Source organism: Phymastichus coffea, unplaced genomic scaffold (assembly GCF_024137745.1).
Source record: "Phymastichus coffea isolate CEN01 unplaced genomic scaffold, Cenicafe_Pcof_1.1 PCOF00050, whole genome shotgun sequence".
In the NCBI taxonomy this organism is placed as follows: Eukaryota; Metazoa; Arthropoda; class Insecta; order Hymenoptera; family Eulophidae; genus Phymastichus; species Phymastichus coffea.
In genome coordinates this window covers 199832-222672 of record NW_026706861.1, presented here as the reverse complement: position 1 = coordinate 222672, position 22841 = coordinate 199832, and the positions used below count along the sequence as shown (strand labels likewise).

Sequence of the window (22841 nt, the reverse complement as noted above, 5' to 3'; positions counted from 1 at the left end):
ATTGTTAGTTTGGTCGTATCGCTCAGAAGCGTAGCTCTTTTTTTTTGCTTCGCTCGGGAAAAAAATGAAAATTCGTTTACTGACTAATGAACTTGCGCTGGAAATAATTTACATGCATAAATAACTGGACGCTTGTGTTACGGTTCTTTTCGCGCGGAAAAGATACACTGTTGACTGCGACTTTGTCAGTTTCATTTTTGAAGCCTTACCTTCCCTCAATAATCATATCAAATTATTATATCAATAAAATATGTAATGGAACTCCCATGAACACACATCACGATAGACACTATCATGCAAAAACAGACAAAACTTCAATCCCATGCCACAGGACCACAATCTCTTTCAATCTTTGCACATGCAGCAACTATTATTTTGTTTTTTGCAACCTATCATATGTACAATTTGCATGGCTTATATAAATGACACGTGACATCAGCAAAAAATACTTTAATTGTTTGCTCGTTCAAATGAAAATAATAGGAATTCCACTCACTCGCGGAAAAAAACTGACTCGATCCACCGATTCATAATAAAAATTATACGGAATTCCATTGAGGATGCGAACAAGACAATCAAAAAGTATGTGAAAGTTTCGAAAAGGAAATATTTAGCCAATAAAAATCCGTATATACACTTCCATCTCTGATCCAACTGTATAAAGACACACCTATAGGCAAAAAAAATCTCACCCTCTAATCGGAAACAAATGAAAAAAAAGCCGGTTCGTGGTCCTCGAACATGCATGTCTACATAAAAGCTCGGAAAGAATGTAATCGTACAGAGTGCAAAGCAATGTGGCTCTGGCGGCGAAGCCAAGAGAAAGTCGTTGGTTACCTCGGCCTGCTCGCGGAGGTAAAGAGAGAGAGAGAGAGAGAAAGAGAGAGAGAGAAAGGTGGCAAGCCAAGATTATCGCCAGATTTACGCGTCACGCTCGCGACGAGGTAAGACAGAGGAAGAACGCGGCGCAGCCGAGAGCGAGAGAGAGAAAGAGGGAAAAATCGGAGAACCGAAAACCTTCCGCAAAGTTCCTCGGCGAGCCGTGACGCCGCTTGCCGCCGCCGACGGAGAAAGTGACCGTAAGATACGAAAATATATATATATATATATACATATATACATGTGTGTATATTCATACAAATATACATATGTGTGTGTGTATATATATATATATATGTATATGTGTATGACAGGATCGAATCATTTTCCGCTTTCGTTCGGCTCCTTCGTTCTTTCTTATTTCTATACGCGCGATTCGTTTCTTGTCTTTTTTGCCTTATCAGGTATTTATTTAATATAGTATGACATATAAGTTGATTTATCGGTTTCTATAAGCTTGGAGCTTTTCATCAAGCTATGGCAAAATGATTTTCCGTTCATTTATATAATTGAAAATTAACAAGTTATAATGTGCATCGGAATTCTAAACGCCAGTGAAATGTGTGTGATTCGATCTGACTTGATAAATATATAAATATATTCAATTCATTAAGAAAAAAACACGATGGTGTACACAATCGAATTGATCTTCGCTGAACAAAGATCCACAGAGCGCGAGGCGTATTTTAAAGTCTATGAACCAATTTATAGCTCATAGATATATATCAGAAAGTCCGTAGGTCAATGTACTCTCTCTTTCCTCAAGACATTACAAACGCTCGGCAAAGCGAATTTATTTAAGTAATACATTTCATACTATCAAATAACATATTAATTGTTCTTGCGGAGATCGTTCAACAGATAAATTGAATTTTGGGCCTGCCTAGAAATTCCCGATGCTTTCTTTCACTCATTCATGTTTTATGCTAAGTATATATGTATGACAATGTTTGTTAGCGAAAGTTTATGGATGTAGAGTGGATTTCATAGGCAACTCGCGAGAAAGGTTTGCAAAATGTATCATGCTATTAAACTCAAACACAGGCACGCGAGCACACACACGCACACACACACGCGCGCGTGCGTATTGTTTTTGCGTTCAAATCGATGTTCCTTTGAAATTCAAAAATAAGCATTGAAAACCCTATTGAATAACTGATACAACCATGCACAGATCAAATCTTGGTATGGATGCAGTCAAATTGAAATGTATTTAGAGATGAACGGACAATGATGGGAGTATGAGTAAAAAATAATATAAAAGCACTGGATTTTTTGTCATCTCGGAAAACCAATGAAAATTTTCAATAATACACTGACAAAAGGTTAGCAAAAATCACTATTTACACAAAAAATCATCAACTTGTTATGTACATCATATAAAAACGACGCAAGTCAAGTAAATACTTTCATCTAGAAAAACTTGAAACAATTAGTAATAAAAATTCATAATGATAAATATACATACAGTATATCAGAATATACATACAGCAAGCCATATTTTATTTATTTGAAAAAGTCATTCAACAGAAAAAACAAAACAAAAATTTTTTCACTAGACTCTTTTATTAGTATATCAATGAAAGAGAGAAAAAAACAAAACAGAAAAAACAATGTTTCGCAACCAGAGATGCAGATGTCTCGAGATGTCATACAAAACGAGAAAAGTTACCCAAAACAGAAGAAAAAAAAAGTAAATATAAAAAAAATTCTGCAAGCATCTCTTTCGAGGCTTACCGTCTCGCGTCTGTGTACATACATGGTTCAATACCTTCAGGTCGGCATCATACGGCAATGTTTTGTCCCAAAGGTTGGGCCCAAGAAACGCTGCTTGGGCCTCAACGTTGCCCCACAGCTCTCCGTCGGCGTCTTTCTTTTCATCTGGACCATCTTTTCCTTGTTTTCCTGCAACATCCAAATTATTTCTGTCGTTAATAATATATCGTTGATGCTTTCTTATCATATAAGATTTATGGTAAGTTTCTCTGATGGCATTCATTGTAATATGAATAAGTCACTTTGATAACGCGAAGATATTCAACATTTGAACATTGTGAATAAACTTACAAAAGGATTTACTCATTTTCTCAACCGACTAAAATCATAAAAATTTGTTTGGAAGCAATAAATATGTCTAATTTTGATTTTACATATCCCACAAAAGTTTGACACATATAAATAACACTAGCGACATTTTTCATATATAAATATTCGCGTAGATTTCAATAAAATTCACCGTACAATTGTTCAAACTATTTAATTTTTTTTCAATAGAACGCCTTCTCGTTTTCCAAATAATAGCCATGTTTTTTTCTTTCGAGAAGTAATGAAGTTTTTACACATGCGCACACACAGAAGTGCTAGTGCAGGTATAGCAATTTGTTTTCTTCTACAGATGACTCGTATATACGTAGTTTTTAAGCTGACTTTAATGAATACTCCGTACACTAACACTTATACTTTTTACTTGCTAATTAGGACTTGCAGTGTTGGTTTGACGAACCATTGAAAAAACGCTATCTGCATTACTCAGAATTCTTAACATCTTCGGCATTGAAACAAATTTGAAATGAATATTCACTCTTGCTATTTCACCCGACTATGTAGAATTGATTATCCACTTTCATCGTAGATCCATTAGGCCCTGAATGCCTAATGCAGCGAGAAAAAAGAAACTATAACTCTAGCTGGTATAAAATAAGGCAAAAAGGGCCTATGGAGAACCGCTATTTTCGAATGATCCAAAAGCAAGGTCACAGAAATCTTAAAGCTCTTGCCGATCTCTCACAACGGTTCCTCTATATCTCCTTTGTTGCCTCGAGAGAAAGATGTAGCTATAATTTAAAAGAGCTGCTTGACCTCGAATCTCACTCGAATTTTTGGTGAGACAACGCTCTCTTTTTGCTCTCTCTCTCTCTCTCTCTCTCAAACATTTATGGTTTCATTTTCGGATGGGTACGTATGTAATCTTGTCTGTCATTTTAGAAATAATTTTTTGCTTTTGTCGACCTTTCCGTATATAGTACTACAAATAAATAGAAACGTTTATTGTGAAAACAATGATTTGTAATTTGTATCTCGTGAATAGTATAGATTATCGAAATAAATTAATTTCACAAACAAGATTCGCGATTCATAGATGAGTGTTTATCGAAGCTATTAATTGACAATCAATTTTCGCTTTTATTCTTCCCGAGTACTTCCATGAATCACTCTTCGAAATTCCCATGCAATCATCATCATCGTGAAGGCGCCATATGTCTATCTATCCTAGGGTAAAGAAAGATCATCAACCGCTTTGCACGTGCACACCTGTTTCCAAGAAGCCGTCGGTTCGCCGAAAGAGGTTTCGGTCCATCGCGGAAGACCACTTTATTCTTTTTATTTCTTAACCCAAGTCAAGGCTGCCACGTGCGTATTTGCTAAGGGTTTCGAGGTTATAGGGAGAGATGCTTGAAGCACTTCCTCAAATTTTTTGTGCAGCTGGTTCTAAAAGACTGAGTACTGATTGTCCAAAACGCGGAAGTGCGAATTTTTAAATACTTCTTTTTTGGTAAACAGAAAACGTAGCAGAAAATTTTAGTGTGCAGTGAAGCAAATAAAAAAATAATACATGCAATCTAGTTAAAAACGTCGAGTATAGTTTGAATCCTTTACGTACAAAATAATACAATTTCGCAATTACTTTGATCATCATTCCGTGTACACAAGTGCACACTGAATCATTCGCAACTTCCTCTCGTAAATTACCTATATTTCTTCGCATTTTTTTGCAGCGCAGTGCGCTAAAGCAATAAATAATTGATTATTCTACAAAAGTTTTGCAGGATACTATCTGCGGTGTATATGCGTATATATATATATATAAGTGAAAGAGGAGAAAAAAGTACAAAGTATAGCGAGAGTCGAACATTATTAGCGGTAATGATGATCGTTAGAATACGCCTTTGAATCCTTTGTCAACGATATCGTAGTTTGCGTACAGAGTAATTTTCGAAGATCTTGGAAAAATATATTGAAATCGTGAAGAATCTCGTTTTCATCTAATGATCTGCTCAACTGCAGCAAGAAAAATTATTTTTATGTAAATTGGTTATTAAAAGAAACTGGAACAAACAAAAAGCGGTTCGTTTGTTATTTTTCAACACTGTATACGTATACTTTAATAACCAAAGCAAGAGAGACAATGAAAAGAATGTCGTGCTATAGAAAAATAGCTCGGATGTTTGTTTTTATTGAACGGCAAAAACGTAGGAGAAGGTAGAAAAAAAGGCGCGCTGTGCGATCTTGAACGTGAATCACGCAGTAGCTAGACTTCAAAGTCAAGGCCGCGGTTCGTTAGAAACTTTTCGATTTTTCTCAACAACGCGAGCTCAGAAGGCCTTGAGATATGGAAAAAGTGTTCGTCGGATCGAATCGACAAAGAGAGACTTTGGTCCTGACTTTTTCGTGGAAAGAACTAACGGGACTTTCGCACGCAAAAAATATAAAAACACGAGGAGATCCTTGGGAGGCAACTCTCTTTCTTCCTAGTTTAGTGATTGACTTTTTTTCGCCCTTCTTTGTGTTCGCCCTTTCGAACATTCTCGACTAATTTATGGTCTTCGATGATCGGTATGGCTTACTTTTTTTTCAGAAAGAAGATATCGTTTACATGAATTAACACGTTACTTTGTAATTGAAGCTGTTGCTAGAAGCTGTAATTTTGAATATGGGTAGGTTTGCTGAAAAATTATTTTAAATGATAGACATTTACTTTAAACATTTATAAGTTAAAATATATACGTAATAAGAGTCTTTTTCTGAACAAAAAAATATAATCTTTTCCTTATACAATCGGTTTTTGAGTGTTTTACCAAGGTTGACAGCCATTAGCAATTGTACAAACTTTTTTAACAACAAAAAACATTGTGATTTCATAATCAGAATGAATTTGTGCCTAACTGAACATTTATTTTAACATCAAAATTATAGTCTGATGAATCTTTATAACTTCTAACAATTTTTTTTTTAAACCACAGACTATGTAAAAAATTCTATTTGCTCTCTCCATGGACGGCGATTGGTTAAAATCTATCCTGTAAAAAAGCACAAAATTCATTCGGTCTTCAATGAAATGTTACATGAAAAATTTTCTAATTTTGTTCACCACAAACTTAAGATAGGCGAACATTGCTCAAATAATACCATCATCAGATCACAATAAGAATCCGATAAAAGACACATCCTCTCTAATATAAACCCGAGGAAATAATAACAATGATTGCGCCCAGTTACAACAAGGTCATCGCAACTAAGAATCAAATCGCCATCCACATCCTTGTCGTATTATAATAGCCACGTTCGTACACATAGGTGAGAAAGTACGTAAACGCCTGAGAAAACTGTCAACGTGTAGCAGCAACTTGTAGTACCGCCTATAAATACGCACCTAATGAAAAATGACTCAACGTCGGGAAAATTAATCTCTCTCTCTCTCTCTCTTTCACAGTACTACTCTCGTTGGCGCACAACCTTGGGCGCCTAGCGGCAATTGAGCGACACATGCGATGGGCGTGGGATGACCATGCCGCGCGCTATAGAATCGCTTTTGTTGCGCGCGAGCTTTTGGGACCTTTTATTGTGAAGTCGCTGTCGACGATTAGCAAAGTCGCGCAGTTTAATCAAAGCGGACCGTGGAGCTTTCTATATTCCCGAGGAACGATCAATAAGCCGCTGCTGACAATTAATGACACACCCGCCGGTGATTTGTTACTTATAACGGATACACGTCGAATGTCCTTTCATACAGCCGCGCGGGCTAATTAATCTCGATAGCTTTCACCTATTGGATTATTGATATCAATTTTGGTTCCATTTTTTTTATTCCATCTATTATAAAATAGCGAGAGAGAGAGAGAGAGAGATAGAGAGAGAAAAAGAGAAAAAGAGAGACTGCGCCCTAGAGTATACCACGGTACGACAGACAAGCGAAAAATAGAGCGGATGCACGATGATGAGGCGGCGGCAGCGGAGATACCTATTCGCACACACAGAGACACGCGAACTACTAGCTCAAGCGTGGTGTGCCATTGTATTATTGTGGCTTGGGCATACGCACACAGGCGCGCACGCGCATGAACAGTCGCGCTGGCTAAACATCTAAACAACTGACAACAGCTATACGTATATGTGCCGGCTATTGTAATTTAGTTCAAGGCCGCTGGCGCACACATGCGACACACAAAACTCGTGCGTATTGCATTTGACACGCGAGGAGTGTCGATGACCACACGCAGCAATTGAACGAATTCTCCGCTTGTTTCGACAAAATAGGTTTGGAAATTTGTTTTTTTTTTGTTTCGGCGTGCAGAATATATATATTTTTTTCAGTAGATAATATCCGAACCAGGTCAGACGCTCATTGAAGCAAGCGCGTGGTATATTATTTAGCGCGATACATTTTCGTTTGCCAATCCTTTGAAGACTATTATTCCGAAGCTATTTGAAATGTACCATCGAGTGATCGGAAAAACCGCGTTCTCCGATCGCAAGCTCGAGCGTTACTCGTTCACCGGAAACAAAAGCACGTACACGGTAAAAAAAAAATCTCGCAAACTTGTGGCAAAGAAAAAACAAAAAAAAAAGAAAAACTAGGGAACCAGCTCGACTGGAGTTACATAAGCAACGTCAGCAACAGCACGCGAGTCCATGTGTGCAACCTGGCGCCTCTCAGCCACGTGAATCGCGATGACTAAGAGAGACTTGACTTTTGCAGCAGGCAGCCAAGTATTATACAGGTATCATTCTTAATCATTACAGCCGAATCCGCCTTCGCAGCCGCCTTCATAATGCGCATTCATTTGTTCACGTACGCAGGCGAGGGTTGGATTGTTGAAGTCGAGAAAAAAAAATTTGTTTTTCCAAGAGCAATTACACTCGACAGCTGCTGCTACGTTTGCTATTGTTACGAGCTTGAACGAGAGACAAAGTGTTATAGCGGTACATCTGCGAGAGTGAAAATTTCCATCGCGTAAAAATAGCAAAACTAAGCTGCTCAAGGCCAGGGGAAGCGGATCGCCAAACAAACGGAATATCGGCGCGAGCTCAGCGGGAAAAGACAGAGCAAGAGAGAGAGAGAGAGAGAGAGAGAGAGAGAGAGAGAGAGATTGACATATCCGAGGGCAATTGCAAATTTTCTCGATAAAATCAACAATCCCACTAACTACAAATGAGCAATGGTATATTACGGACATCGATATCGACACCAAAGCTTGTTGCCCCTCCCCGCCCGTCTCCCGCCCTTCGCCTTACGGATTAACACTTCGACGAGTAAAAGGCTGGCCGTAGTGCGGCGTTCGACGACTAGATATCGAGTTCTCGCATTCTCTCACACGTATACGTACGAGCGCGTACGTAGGCACGCGCAAGATAGAGATTCACTTTCGTCTCGCGTTCGCACGAGCAACCCAACACCATCGCGGGAGGACAGCTCGCGGTCGTGCGTTCGCTCGGCCGCTCGCTCGCGCGCACCGCACCACCTCAAGCTCGTTAGTGCAACGATTGAAGGGATAATCCAATGGCGCGAGCGTCGGGCAAACAAGTCAAACGACGAAAGTTGCTTTCGGCGTTGAGTTTCTTCCATTACGACTCCTGCCGCGCAATTGGCAAACTCGGCTCTGCACTAGCTTTTCCCGCTTTCGAAGCTTGCGTTCGCTCTCTCGCTTTATGCCCCGCCCGATCGAAATATAGTTATCCGCGTGCAACGCGCTTTCAGCAATACGACACTCGTGACATTTGCATTTTTACGAGCGTCAATTTATATTTTTATTCCGTTACGTAAGCTTGCAAAATTCTGAATTGCCGGCAGTTGTGGGGTACTTAGAAGCGACACGTGATTAAAAGAAGAAATAACGAAAAATCGTTAAAAAAAATAGGATTTTTATTGAACTGCCTGACAGCATCGCGCGTGTGTTTATGTTAAACGTACCGATTAGCGGACGCATAAATCATATTTACAACCGACGCGTTTTCTGTCGTATGAAAATATGCTTCGATAATCTGAACGACGCGGGGTAATTTGAAAAAAAATGGTCTGCACAGCACAGGCACGTAATATGATTAAATGCGGTTGAATGTAATTATTCATTCAATGGAAAAATCAAGAGATATTGGAAAGCCGCACGGTTAAGTGAAATATTAAAAGATTTGAAAAGCGCGTGGATCAGACGTCGAGCGGAGAGAAAAAAATCTATGTCGCCGACGCGACGTGGAAAGAAAAAAAATAATTAGTATCATAGAGGATGCGTCCTCATGGAAGTTTCGAAACACAATGCGAAGTTGTCAACCTACATCATGACACGCAAAGCTCGTTTTGCAAAGCTACACAAAGTCTTTTGCAACAACCTTGCGAACGAAGAAAATTAAACGAGAACCCGCGCGACACATTATTTGTATATTATTATTGCTACGACGGCACTCGACGCGGTTAACCGCACACAGTCAGCGTATATGAATTGTGCAGACCGCAATAAGGAGCTTGCAGGTGAAACGAAAAAAATAAACTGCACGACAGGCGGGAGAATTAGGCGGCAGGAAAAATGATGCATCGAGGCTAGTGCCTTCTTTTTTGAATTAGATGTATTTCTTGACTTTACTGCCAGGTGGTAATTCAATGTATTTGCACGCGCAGCAAGCTTCCGCGCTAGTATTTTGAAAAAACCATCACACGAATTCCATACAAATCATCGTCGTTAGGGCATCCCTGAAAATGGAATATCATTAATCCTCTTACTCAATAAATCAAGAAAATTATCAACAAATCCGATAGCGGATGATGCGCGTTTAATTATTTATGTTACTTATTTGCAAATAAAAAAAAAAGAATCTGAAGATGTCAAGAATATTTAATTATATCGTAAACAGATTTATCTTAATGATATACGAAACCCCTGCACGCATGAGAAAATAAGTCTCACGATATATTTAGATGAATCGCAATAAACGGCCACGCACAAGGAAAAAGTCGTAGTGATTGATAAGTTATTACGAATAACGTCTAATTGCGTTTCGATAGACAAACACACGCAGTATCGAACGCAGAATTACGCTCGCCAAATCATCGCCTTCATAAATTTCAATATTCTTTTGTTGAACGAAACGGGCGCACGTGATAAATCAATTCTTCTCAATGAATCCATTCACCACGACGCATTGTGCTACGGGAAAAAAAAAAGAAAAAAAGGCACCTCAATTAAACACACGGCCATGTAGACTAAACCAAGTAAGTAACCGAAGATTAGACAAGGGGGGACGAACCACCGCACTGATGTCCTTGGCCGCTCCTCGGTTTGTTTCGCCATTCGCTCGTCCTTTTTTTTCGCGCGCGGCACGTGCGTTGTGCAAAGGATTCGAGATCGAAATTGATACATTTGATGAGCAACTCCCATTTTTTCCCCAACTAATTACGCCGCCAGCTGCACAATTGGATGATCTATTCATAAATCAATTGCGTACGTGCAGCTTTTACAATCGCCGAGTCGAATTACCGCGCGCGTGCGGGGTATAACCTTTCGGATTTTAATACGATGCATCGCAATGAATTTCTACAATTGACGATTAAACATTCATGGCTAGTTGCTTGATGACACCTACACGGCATTTCCATCGAAGTAACTTTTAACGTTTTTTTTCTTTACTCGCGTAAACAATGGGTCGATTAGTAACCGAATGCTTTTTTTTCGAATTCTTAATGCGAGTACTGCCAATTAAGCAATGCGCATTATCAAACCAAACACATCTAATTAGTTAAATCGTAAAAGTAGAGAAAAATTATAATTTATAAACGATGATTGCAGATTTATCGCAAAAATAACGAGCTTTCGCACGAAATTCATCCGTTCAATAATAAAATTGTCGTAAAAGAGAAGAAGGCTACGCAACCGTCAATATTCATACGTTCATTTTATAAATTGACTTTGACGAATAAAATACCATTCGTCGTCGTCTTATGAAAATGATAAAATGCACTCCGAAGCAAATTAGCATACCCCATAAGTTAAATCACGCGAGAGCATTACATAAAGAAGTGCACGTATAAATATAAAAGATGCGTCTCCTTTTTCTAATTTATTCAGAAGACACGCAAGTCGGCCAAGTGCGAGAAAAAATTTTCCATCGACGGTGTTTTCGAAAAATCGCCAAAGTAAGCGAGTGTTAAGTCTAAAAATAGATACGTATATCAGTGGTAGACGATCGCAGCGGCGTACGAGCGAGCAAACGATAGTGAAAAGCGCGAGCGCGCGAGGATTTCGCTTTCGTCGGCGGCCACTTTTACTCTAAGTCCACGAGAGGTGAATGATCTCTTGGGCTCGCCACGGGAAAAGCGTTCACTTGCACTCTTCCTCGAGAGCTCTCCCGTTGTATCTCTGGCTCCCATGCCCATGTCTACTCCTCTCTCCGAGCCCCGAGCCCCTCTCTCTCTCCCTCTCTCCTTCTCTCTCTCGCTTCCCTGGTTACCCGATGACCCAGTCAGCATCGTTGTGTGTACAGACAATACGCCAATTTTTGCTTTTTCACATTTCCACTTTTTTTCGTCTTTTGGCTTTTTACAGAATTTACGTATACAATAGTTTTTAATTTATTTTTCCTGCGTTTGAGAGACGTCGAATTTTTTCCGATCGATTAATCGCTCTCGAACGTATATTCCAATGACCGATTTTTAATTCTCCTTTTCAATTTTACAACTACATATTATATTCACGCATCCCAACAATTACTAAAATAAGAAAGAAAAAAGAAAAAGGAGCGTTGCAATCCATGATAAAGTCCTCGATTTATTCATCGTAACGAGGTGAAAAAGCTATCGCACCGTACGTGAGAAAAGTACTATGAAGTCATTTAAATTAATGTCTTAATAAACACGCTTGGCTATAATTGAGAAATTTGTATGCCGCGCAAAGTGAAATCCCCCGTAAAGCATCGCATGCAGAAACCTGGTGTCGCGCGTTTGACGAGAGCTTCATACAAATGATCCTGTTTAACGTTCATTTGATAAACTAATGCATGCCATTAAGCCGGAAAATGAAGCTGCTCACATTATAAATAACAATGATTGTACAATTCTTTCTGGCTGTCCGTCTGAGATTCGAGGGCAAAATTCAATCGCACGCTCTGATTCATGTATATATGTATATACATTACCAGTGGATTTTAATTCGCCCGTTCCACGGTCACATTCGCGTGGTAATAGCATTACGCCACGCGAATGAAAGAGAGTACGAGAGAGTGGACAAGAGAGGGATTAGCGATGCAAATCCTGTACAACGTAAAGGGCTTCGGGTTTTTAAAGTGACGCCGAACGATTGACTTTTCGCGCTGATCTTTTTCAAGTGGACGTAGAGCCGTCTGACTAATTTCGACCGTAACCACTGAAAGTCTTAATTGACGTGGGTAAACGTCGATTAACCTCAATAAAGAGCACTGGCGATAGCATCGCCCCGCCGCAATTTTCCGCAAGTGCATTAAAGATATTAAAATGTGCCCTGCAGACTCGCCAGATCAAGATATTAACGATAACTTGAAGTTCTAACACGCTACAACGTCCATATTTCCTATCGGAACGGCAAACTTGTTAAATCCCACGTACATGATATTTACAGCAACGTTCCACATTACGAGCGATATCAGCGAAAAGGCTTTTTGAGATATCGAACACACCGAGAGCTGGGCCTTAATGAAGAGTCAGAGAAAGTTGATGTTAATTGAAGGCCCCCAGGAGAGAGAGAGAGAGAGAGAGAGAGATAGAGGGAGAGAATGTATGTACGAGGAATCGAATGAAATTACTAAAAATTTTCGGAACATAATTCACCTTGAGAAAGTCCTGTGCACGTAGGCTGCTGCGCGAAAAAAAAGAAGTAAAAAAAAATGATGAGAGTATCGAAAGATTAAAAATATAGGCTTAACAATAAGCTTTGGAGGCAAGCTACAAATTATCGAAACTCTTTGTGGCTTTGCTAACGTAAAGCTGTTTGCTTGTTCATAATTCATCTCTTTTCATTATCTCTTCTAAACCTGTATATTCATCGTTGTGTATGTTAGTATACGTGGTGTCTTGAATTTTCAAAGAGATATGCGATGTCTTTTATGGCTGTAGCGTTCTCGATCTTGTGGAAAAATTGTTTTATCTTTTTGTTGTCTTCTGAAGGAGGAAAATAGCCGACCGAGTTTTTTTTCTGACAGTAAAAAATATGTGTCCGAGGAAGTTTGCGAAACAAAAAATTCAAAATGTAATTTGCCGCGGATTGTCCTGCTTCAAGGGTTAATATAAGTAAGCTACTTCACGTCCGCAAACGCCTAGCCGCGCTGTAAAACAAACAGCTAAAAATGAAGTCGGCGAACAATGAAGACGTCAAAAAAGCACGAAGCAGAAGAAAGAAAAGGACTCGTACGGTCTTCCGCGGTCGTGCGTCTCGCGTGCAACGATGAGAAAGAATAATGAAAAAAGAAGCAGTCACCTTGTTCTTCCTCATTTGCCGTACGAGGAAGTCTTTCTCTCGTCGTACGATTGTAGTAACGAGATCAGTTCGACAAATATTTATGCTGCCGCGGTTGAGTAATTATTTGATTGCGAAGAGAAAGTTTTCTGCGGGACGGTCAGTGTAACGCAGAAAATTTGCCCAAGTAGTCGTAACGTTGCGGAAAATGGAACTTTTCACGTAACGCGCGTGTCAGAGTAATATGGGAACTTATTTTGCCGCGGAAAGAGAGGAAACCGGCCGCGATGTTAGTACCCTAGCTGGGGAAAAATTCACGTGATCACTGATAGTTGGGGGGGGGGGGGGGGGGGGGTTCTAGTTTTACATGAAAAGTGTTTTTTCTCTCTTTTCTTTCTTTTTGAAATAGTAATCGCTCAGGATGCGATTATGGGTTTGACGGGCAATACATTTTACTTCATAATGAATTTAGATTTGTCGTTCACGCGCCGTCGTCAATCCAAACAACAAAATTTTCGTTTAAACGTGAATTTCTGCATACGTTTACCGGTATGTATTCGCACCCACTCGAGCCCAAATTACTTCGAAGCCATCGCATCGGAGAAGCGAGCCACAATAGCTTGCACCCTCATAGCAAAATATGTATCACGCATCTTTCGTCCCACGCTTTCCCGGGCGCGCGTACCCTCGTCATCGAAAAAAACCAGGATGCTCGTGTGTGTGTGGGTCGCAACAAAGAAAACATTTGGTTGCATACATGCGCGCAGCATCGCGTGCTGTAGCAGCAGCAACTGCGAGTTCATCGAACCCTCGCTTCGCTTCGCTCGAGACGAACCAAAACAAAGGAGTGCGATCCTTTTGCCGCGAGGAAAGTGCACAGCGCTGTCTATGTGGTGGGAGGGAAAGAGAGGAGATAGTTAAGGCGTGTCGCGGTTTTCCTTTTCGCGCTCGTTAGACCAGGTGAGTTTGCTCGTTGTTTTTTGCTGCCTTTGTTGTCCCGTTCGCTTACAGCTGCACGGGTACGAGGATAATTTGGCCGAGATTTGTAAGTTGTGCGTGGAATAGAGATGCACGTTGGTGATAATTTTGAAGAAAGGTTCATTGAACCGCGCGGCAAGTGAATGGCTCGGGGAGATAATCTAGCTGAATGAATTTGCTGAATTTGCGGCGCGCTCGATGACTCTTTGATATAGCCATGGTGTGCTCGGCTTTTCCGATCGATGCTACGTTTTTGCAAAATAAATGACACGCGGCTTGTTGCTTCGCTGGATAACTGCACACATTTTCAACAATTCAATAGCTTTGAACTCCTTGTCAAAATATAGCGGCCACCTTTACCAGTTAACAGCCAAGTGCCGATTCGGGAATACCCGAATAGCATGCCAATCCACAGTACGTATCTCGAATCTGCGCGATCACATACACGTATAAATGCGCAGACCGAGTACACGGCTGCGGCGGTGGCGGCGGTGGGCTCGTACACCGTACACCGGCAGTGAAAGTTGCATGCCCAGGCCACTTTCCCTGGCGGCGGCGGCGGCGTCGCTCGGCGCGCAGCTGGTTTCCGGGCTGCCAGCGCGCGCGCCGAGCAAAAGCGCGCACGAGCGATTATCAATTTTCCGCTGTGGGATCGCGCGCGCACGCGCGCGCGCTTTGCCCGCGGTGTTAACGGCCTCGCCGCCGAGATACCTTTTTCGCGTCTGCCGCGGCGCAGATGCTGTTTTTTCTCTCTCTATCTCTCTCTCCGCGCCTTTTTCGGCCTTACGGGCGATCCGAGTGGACGCCAAACCCGCGGGTACACTTGCAAACTTCTTCCACGAGGAGAATAACGCAGCGACATGAAACTCCGAGGGGGAGGCATACGCGCGCCCGACATTTTCGTGATTTTACTCGGCGCGAGCAGCAATGATCGAACGTCTCGCGAGAGCGAGACACAATGAAATTGTCCGAGAGTCGAGGGAAAAAAGGCAAAGAAAATTCGCGTATCGAACTCGCGCGAGCGCGCAGACGTAACACGCGGAAGGGAAAAACGCGTGCGAGCGTGACAGAAAGCGTATCGGCGCTCTTCGCCTCCCCCACCCCTAGATGGTACTATATTGCATTATAACATTGTTACGTCTCAATTTTCGTTCATCTTCGTCGACGAACTTTCTACTATTCTTCTCTGAATGGAAAAAGTACAAGCCTGGCCTCGCTTTGGCAAATGCACGCGGATCTGCATGTGTCTAAATGTGGGTCTTCGTTCTCAAAGTGACTTACTGTGATTTAGCGCTTTAATGGAAAAAAAGTAACAGGGAAGTGACAATTAAGACTGCGCAGCGAGGCAGTAATAGTCTTACCTACAACAGAAAGAAAAGGAAGAAAAGAAAGGCTTTCATTAATATTACGCAAAACGCCAAAATGAGTTTTGCGACGTGCACACACGCGCCGGCATAATCAACGGTTAACGTCGGTGAATCCGCGAAAAAGAGACGAGTGAAAACGTCGCCTGTCGTCGATGGGTCAGTTCGAGCATTATTACCGTCGCCGCGCGCGCCTCGTTATTTTCGCATTGTCCATTACGCAAGGAATTTCAATCGCACGTGAAAAGCAACGGTCGCCTAAAAAGTTACGCAACGATAAACGAGCAAAGACGCCGTTGCTCCAAATCCGCACGAGAGAGGCTCTATTATACAGGAAAAGGAGTGCGAGCACGCGCGGACTGCGGAAGCACTTGCACTTTTACTCTCTCGGTCTCTTTCTCTTTCTGGGGCGTGCACGCTATACGTCGACTTTTTTTCCTATGCACGCGGTATGTTGATTAGACGCTTTTCGCGTGTATCGACCGAGTGGTTTTTCATTCAATTGTAAGCTTTAACGGCTTGATAATCGTTAGATGTTACGCTTCCTACTTCTTCTTTTTCCTCTTTTTTTTTTTAATTGAAATTCTTGTAATGGAGCTTTAACCAACTTCAGAGCATAACTTCATGATCATTAGTATGCAAAGTACGATTGAGTAGAAAGAAAAAAAAACAGTTTATTTGCACATTAGCCGCGACAAGATTAGAATATTTAGTCGTAAAGTGTCGCGCGCGCGAATAGTTTATTTACTTTTGCATAAATTGTAAATAAGAACTATTAATTAACTCGATTTATTAGTCACAACGGTCGTATAGTTATGAATTTAGTTCCTATTTGAAAAAAAAAAAAAAAAGAAACAAGTGATTCTAGAAAGCGAAAAAAGCGAATTTATCGAAGTGTAATTTTTTGATAAAGCATTCATCGTAAATAACCAAATGAAACTGACTGCCAATCAGTATAATTATTCATGTATAAGTTCGCGAGCTCGGTTTTCCTCATCAGAAACTCATAAAAAGCCCCCACACGCTCGCAGAACCGGCTCTGGGCGCGACGATGAAGAAAAAAAAAAGGTTGTCTTTTTCGGAAGTAAACACGCCGCTTTCGTTTCGCGTTCGCGAGTTACGCAATAATCGCGAGCGCTAAGGCTTTTCTCTTATTTATCCGCGTGTCTCTTTCACCACATGCGCCGACGCCGCGTGGCTTGAGAAAGTTTGAAAGCGAGAACCCGGCGCAAGCCGCGCCGCTCCAGCGTATAAATTATATCCGAATCGAAAAAAAGTAAAAGTACCCGAAAGAAATTCGAATAGCCCCTCCGCTCTCGTTTCTGTCTTCCTTCTCCTTCGACACTTAATGAGCCACCGCCGTGCACGGCAGATATATGTGCTCGTTGTTTACTGAGCCTTGGATTAATTGCGAGGGCTTATTTTACTTCTCTTGTACGCTGGTTTCTGCAATCGAAGATTTACAATGATCCCTTCATTTTCTGCACTGCATAGTTTGTTGAGCAGTTTTCTGTACTATCTGAAACTATAATTCTCGTAGGAATAATCTAAGCTCGATGAAATGGGCTTTGATAAGTCATTTATGTGTATCCTATTAACGTTCAATTTCTAGACTATAATTTCGATTTCTTATAGTGATTCCAATTATCGATTTACACGAATTTCATTTTCCAAACTACTCAAACGTTGATTGCCTACAAGTTTATTAAGACTGTCTCCCCAAACAAAGCATCGTAATTCAATTATATTCAAATCCAAGCTCAAGCGCACTAAAAAGCGCAAAATTCAATTTTCTCTCTCAACACTATCTATAGCAAAGATCAAATCGCAAAAACAAAAACCGAAAAAAAAAGCAAGAAGACCGCACGCGTGTTAGAGCGTACGAGTGAAATTTCACGATATAAGCGCATCGCCGCCGACTTCTTTATTTTTTTTACGATCCTTTGTAATCATTTCAAAAAGGTCTCCACGTCTGTTTCACTTTCGGGACGCACGCGCGCGCGCTTTCGCCTTTGTCAATGTGAGAATTACTCCGATGCGCTTCCTCGAGCCACTCCGGCGCTGGGACCCAGTCTTGCGCCTCCGAACGTTTTAGTTAGAGGGGAAATTCCGCGTGTATTAATGCGCTTGGAAAGCTATTCGAGCAACGCTTCGCTGTTTCCCTGGAAACTGCCATTTGACTCGGCCGCAATAAAAATCTAGCAGGCTTGCAAGCACTCGCAAAGAGAAAGCTGTCAGCAACACGTGTTCAAGCCGGAGGGTCACAGCGTTTTGACCTAGTGGCGGCTGCGCGATCTACAATTAAGTCCCTTTTGACTCGCGCACGCGTGAGCGCGCTTGCACTATTGACCCTGCAGACGAGTCGCCGGCGTCGAGTCCTTGTACGAGGTCGTCTAACGACTGGCTTAATGTACTTTCGTGTTGATCTTTTACACAACTGATTCGATCATTTCATGCACAAATGTCGTGGCTGAGATGGCAAGAGAAATATCTGTGCGTTCGCAGTGTTAACGAATGTAACAGATACGTATATAGAATGAAGTCGGACAAACGAAATATACCGAAACGACAGTAGCGGAAAGCTTCGATTTTACAAGACCATGAAACTCGAATCCCGAACGTCCAGAGAGCAAAGCGTTTAAAATTGTCATCCTTAGAGTGAAGCGCGTGTCAAGGACTCGAAAGCTTTGTAAAGCTCCAACGACGAGCACGTTCCTCGGAAGCCAGCCAATTTCTCTCTCGCCGCCGACCTTCGGCTCGTGTAACGTGCGTACCCGTGTGCGAAGAGTACTCGACAAAAGCTGGAAATCAACCGTACTTGATGTGTACTTTCACGCTTATTAACTTATTAACGAGATAAGTGATTCGACAGCAATGGACAACAATCAAAAGCTATCAATTGAGCTTTCGTGATTGCGCTCGCTCGATCGTGAAAGTCCTGTCATATACATAAAAGAGCAACAATGAAGAGAGAAAAACCGATCGATTTTCACTTTCACGCTACGACTTTTGTGCGATGTATAATTGGGCGCACGAAGCGCCTGCGGGACCATTGAAGACTGATTGATGCGCAAGCAGCGTACGAAAGATTTTTTTTTGCCGATGCGGCTACGAAATTGCTTGCGATTTACGAGTGATTCGGTGAGAATGATCGTAAATTTGACTATTGACGGGCTCGCTTAAACAAGGAAGGGAAATTCATGCGCTATGTGAATTCCGTGTGAGAGTTTATGACGATTCCGTGACTCGGATTTCGATCTAATTCAATCTGCTTCTTTCTGTGAAGACTTTTTTTTTCGGCTTGTCAAATATTCCATTTAAGCTTCAAAGACTTACAACTTTGATTTTCAGTATAAAAATATATATATATATATATATCTTAATCATCCTCGAACCTTCAGAATCGTTCATCATCAAGCGTGTGACGATGAAAAAGCAAAGTCATCAACGGGTCCGAAATTTTTCACCGAGGAGAAAGAGAAAATTTATAGCGTTGTGCATACGAGCGAGAGAAAAAAAAAGAGAAACCCAAATTATACCTAACGTCCGTCAGGACCACTAGTTGACCTACTTACTTTTCGGTCGAGAGAGAGAAAGCTATAACCGACATTAGATGAGAAATTCCATCGACATCGGCTCCAATTCATTTGTCATAAAGCTGGATTGCGCAATGCAACTCTGTACGCTTTTTTTTCACGCAGTCGAAATTTTCGAAAGATAGAGAGAGAGAGATAGAGAGATGAAAGTCGTCTGGTGGCTTTCGCCGTTTCGGGAATGCGGTGCAGTACTTGCTACGCGCTTTTTTCGTCGCCTGCGAAGAATTATTACCGTTGCTGATACGCGAAGACGCTGATGATAACATTTTTTATGTTTGTTCTCACGCGTTAATATTCGATTTATTACGACAAAAATTACTTCATATTGGCGCATATACGAGCATTTTTTATCTCTCCACAAGTAAAAACTTCAAACGATTATCACCTTTTTCAAACTCTTTCGTTTACAAAAAAAACTCATCACGAAACACTCACGGTTAATTACGAAGTCTGATCGGATCTCACGAAAATCCGCCCATGATGCCTTAAAGATCTGAACTTTCACTGCCTCTCAATTGATTGGCCAAAAAAAAGCGTCAATAAGAAAAAAAATTTAAGCTTTCCATTGGTGAATGAAATTTTTCGAAGAGAATTGATAGCCTATCAAGATTTTCTATGACACACTCTCCTTCAGACTTTAAAAAGCAGAAGTCATACTCAATTGACAATAATTGAGCATAAAATTAAAAAAAAAACTTTCCAAACAAAATTTTCCGGCGATTGTTTAGAATACCTTCTCGTGGTCGGAGATACGTCATCCGTTGAACTTTGCCAATTCGCCGCACGTCATTTGGAATGTAAATCATTGGAGAGTGGGTGAAACTCATCGTATGTATGTGAATTGACAAGGTTCTTATGCTGTTTTTCTCTTTCTTTCGTCAGTGACCGCGATGTGTTTATGTGGAATCGCAATTATTCCAAAGCAATTTTTTACACATATATTGGTAATTGGCTGATATTCGAATTAGCGTTTAAAGCTTATCGGTACACGTTATAGAAAGAAACGACAAAGTGATTGATCAGCGAATGACATACTTTTTATTCATGAAAATAAACTTCATGCATAATTCGGATAAATATACAGTAGAGCTAATTGAATAATCAGATATATCTTTATGCCATTACCTGTATGATTGATTTATCTATGATCTTTAAAAAATTGTGCCGATTTCTCAAATTTAGTTAAGTCACATGCTTACTTATTTTTAAACTTACATTTTATCATTGCTACCTTCAATCACGTTTATGCAAAAAAAATTTAGCGTTGCGAAAGCTCAACCCTTCAGTAAATCACCTCTCTATTCCGTCCAATGTTTTGCGAATTATGTTCAGTCACTTTTAGGAACCAAATTTATCAAACAATAAAATTATTTAACTTTCGTGTTTGAGTGTAGCGTTTTAGTTTTCTTTTTTTTCAATTAGAACGTGCACATAAACCATTGATACTTAGGTGTAATTCAACATGAACTTTGTATTTCAATTTGTCGAAAAATATTTTACAAATATCTATATATGTCGTGAAAATGTAATGTTTCCTTCAAGTATAGTTTTGTCGAAGAATAAATTGGAAACTTTATTGCTGACAACAAAACGTGCCCACTTTATAATACTCAATTGCCATTCATCACGTATAATACCCAAGGTAGTTTAACTCCCACTCCCATCGAGCGAAGAAAGTAAAAGCCTACACACGATTAATCGAATGCACGGTTAGGAAAAAAGTCTTTCGCGCTATATATGATTATGAAAAGTTAGATGGCGATTATCGGCGAGAAAGGTAAATTCAGCGAGACATATAGATAGGCGCATTTATACTTCCTGCTTCGGGACGAGCGCTATATCTAGTTCTCGCGCCTTCCTGTTGCTGCTGCTGCTCCTGCACTTCCTTCAGTCGGTTGACACCAGAGACTTAGCACCTCTATCTATTACTTTATTTTCCCAGTGATTTTACTTTGAAACGAGTAGCTCGTTCAAACAAATAACAACAGAATTTCTTTCTTAACAGAAAAGATGTATCAAAGTCAAGTAGAGGTGAAAGGACAACGTTCGACGATCAGAAATAGAACTTTCAACACCTGTAAATAATTCACAACGTGCGAGAGAATCAGATGGTGATCTTATTCGAGAGGAAGAACATACATTGCAGATGTTGAAAGAACGGCGTGAAAATTTCAAGACGGTAATGCCATTCTAAGCAGCGCCAGGGATCAACTCACTCGTCCAAATAGCAAATCTAGCGCGCGCGCTTTCACTTTCGCCGCCGCCGAAAATTTATGGAGGGCATATGCATAGCTGAACACCTAGCACCAATTCTTTTATCGTTTGTCGGCCAACTGACCGATTGATTCGTTTAGATCCCGGTGGTACAAAGTGAAATTAAACTTGTTTTCGCGTGAGAGAGATTGACGTCAACAGATGATGTAAATCAATCATTCTTTCGATTCGTGAAAGAATATATTCGTTTTTATTGTATTGTTGTTTTTTTGTTTTTTTGTTTTTTATGGGCCGAATACGTTGGACTAGTTTGGTTTTCATTGTAAATTATGAATTCGACGAACGATTTTGTTCGGCAATTAATATTTATTGTTAGGTTTCAAGGTGCACAACCAAACGATATTCATAGATATTTCCCATTGAAATGTCACAGATTCACGAAGCTTGAAAATCCATAGGAACATCCATTCAGCATCATTTCATGCGGTAGTCCCATTGAATTCGAAGACAAGTATCATCGTTCAATAAAGTCGCCGTACAATTAACGTCGCAATTGACGCTTCAATAATGAGCCCCGCGGGAGCTTAGAAAACTGTCAAACACGTGGCTTTCGTGTCCATAGTACAGTGCTTACAATATGATTTATACGCACCGCGAATGAAAGTCGGAAACAATTACGCACTTCCAATATAAGCGATATTAATCATACGCGCAAGGGAACAATCGCGCGAACATTTACGCGATCGATCCTGCTCTTTCATTTATCAGAAAATTACCAGCCTTCGTTGACTAACATACTTCGAGTTAATTATCCGCAATCAAACAATAGAATAAACATTAATGCGATCCGTCGATAGTAAACTATAGATTCTCGAATCAGGGCGTGTCCGCGAGCGAGCAACGTATATCTTACGGTCGGCGAGGAGAAACGAAACCTTCGAATTATACCTCGCGAGGGAGCACTGAAATCTGAAAACGCGCAACGAGCGCAAAAGTTTCCTTCGAAGACAAAAGCTCGCGCGCGCAGCCGCGTACGATTAATGAGAAGAGAAAAAAAAACTAAGCAGCTAGCGATCGCTACACGTCTTGACTTCTCTAAGTGTGGGGTATATGTATATGCATATGCGAGCGAGAGACCTTGCGCAGAGATGCATCGATACGTATAAGAGAGTGGCCGCTAATGGCTTGGCGATAATTTCGCGTCGCGCGCGCGCGCATAGCTCTACTAAGGAGCCTTGAAGCTGATTCGAAACGCTAGAACCATATTATAGCTTAAAAGTCTTTTTTTTTTCGATGCTTATATTTACATTTTTTTTTTCTTTTTTTATAAAAATATA

The 22841-nt window shown here is 40.7% G+C and overlaps 1 protein-coding gene across 12 annotated transcripts in view; it reads right to left on the bottom strand.

Annotated features, from left to right (window-relative positions):
• Window positions 1-22841, bottom strand: part of LOC131665285 (hepatic leukemia factor-like) — a 50496-nt gene that overhangs the window by 5432 nt on the left and 22223 nt on the right. For 10 of the 12 annotated variants that reach the window (XM_058937080.1, XM_058937081.1, XM_058937084.1 and 7 more), the window contains one exon: window positions 2639-2784. In XM_058937080.1, the coding sequence (XP_058793063.1) occupies window positions 2639-2784 (146 nt within the window). The remainder of the gene's footprint in view (window positions 1-2638; window positions 2785-22841) is intronic. The other 2 variants (XM_058937082.1, XM_058937089.1) reach the window with 1 other exon arrangement.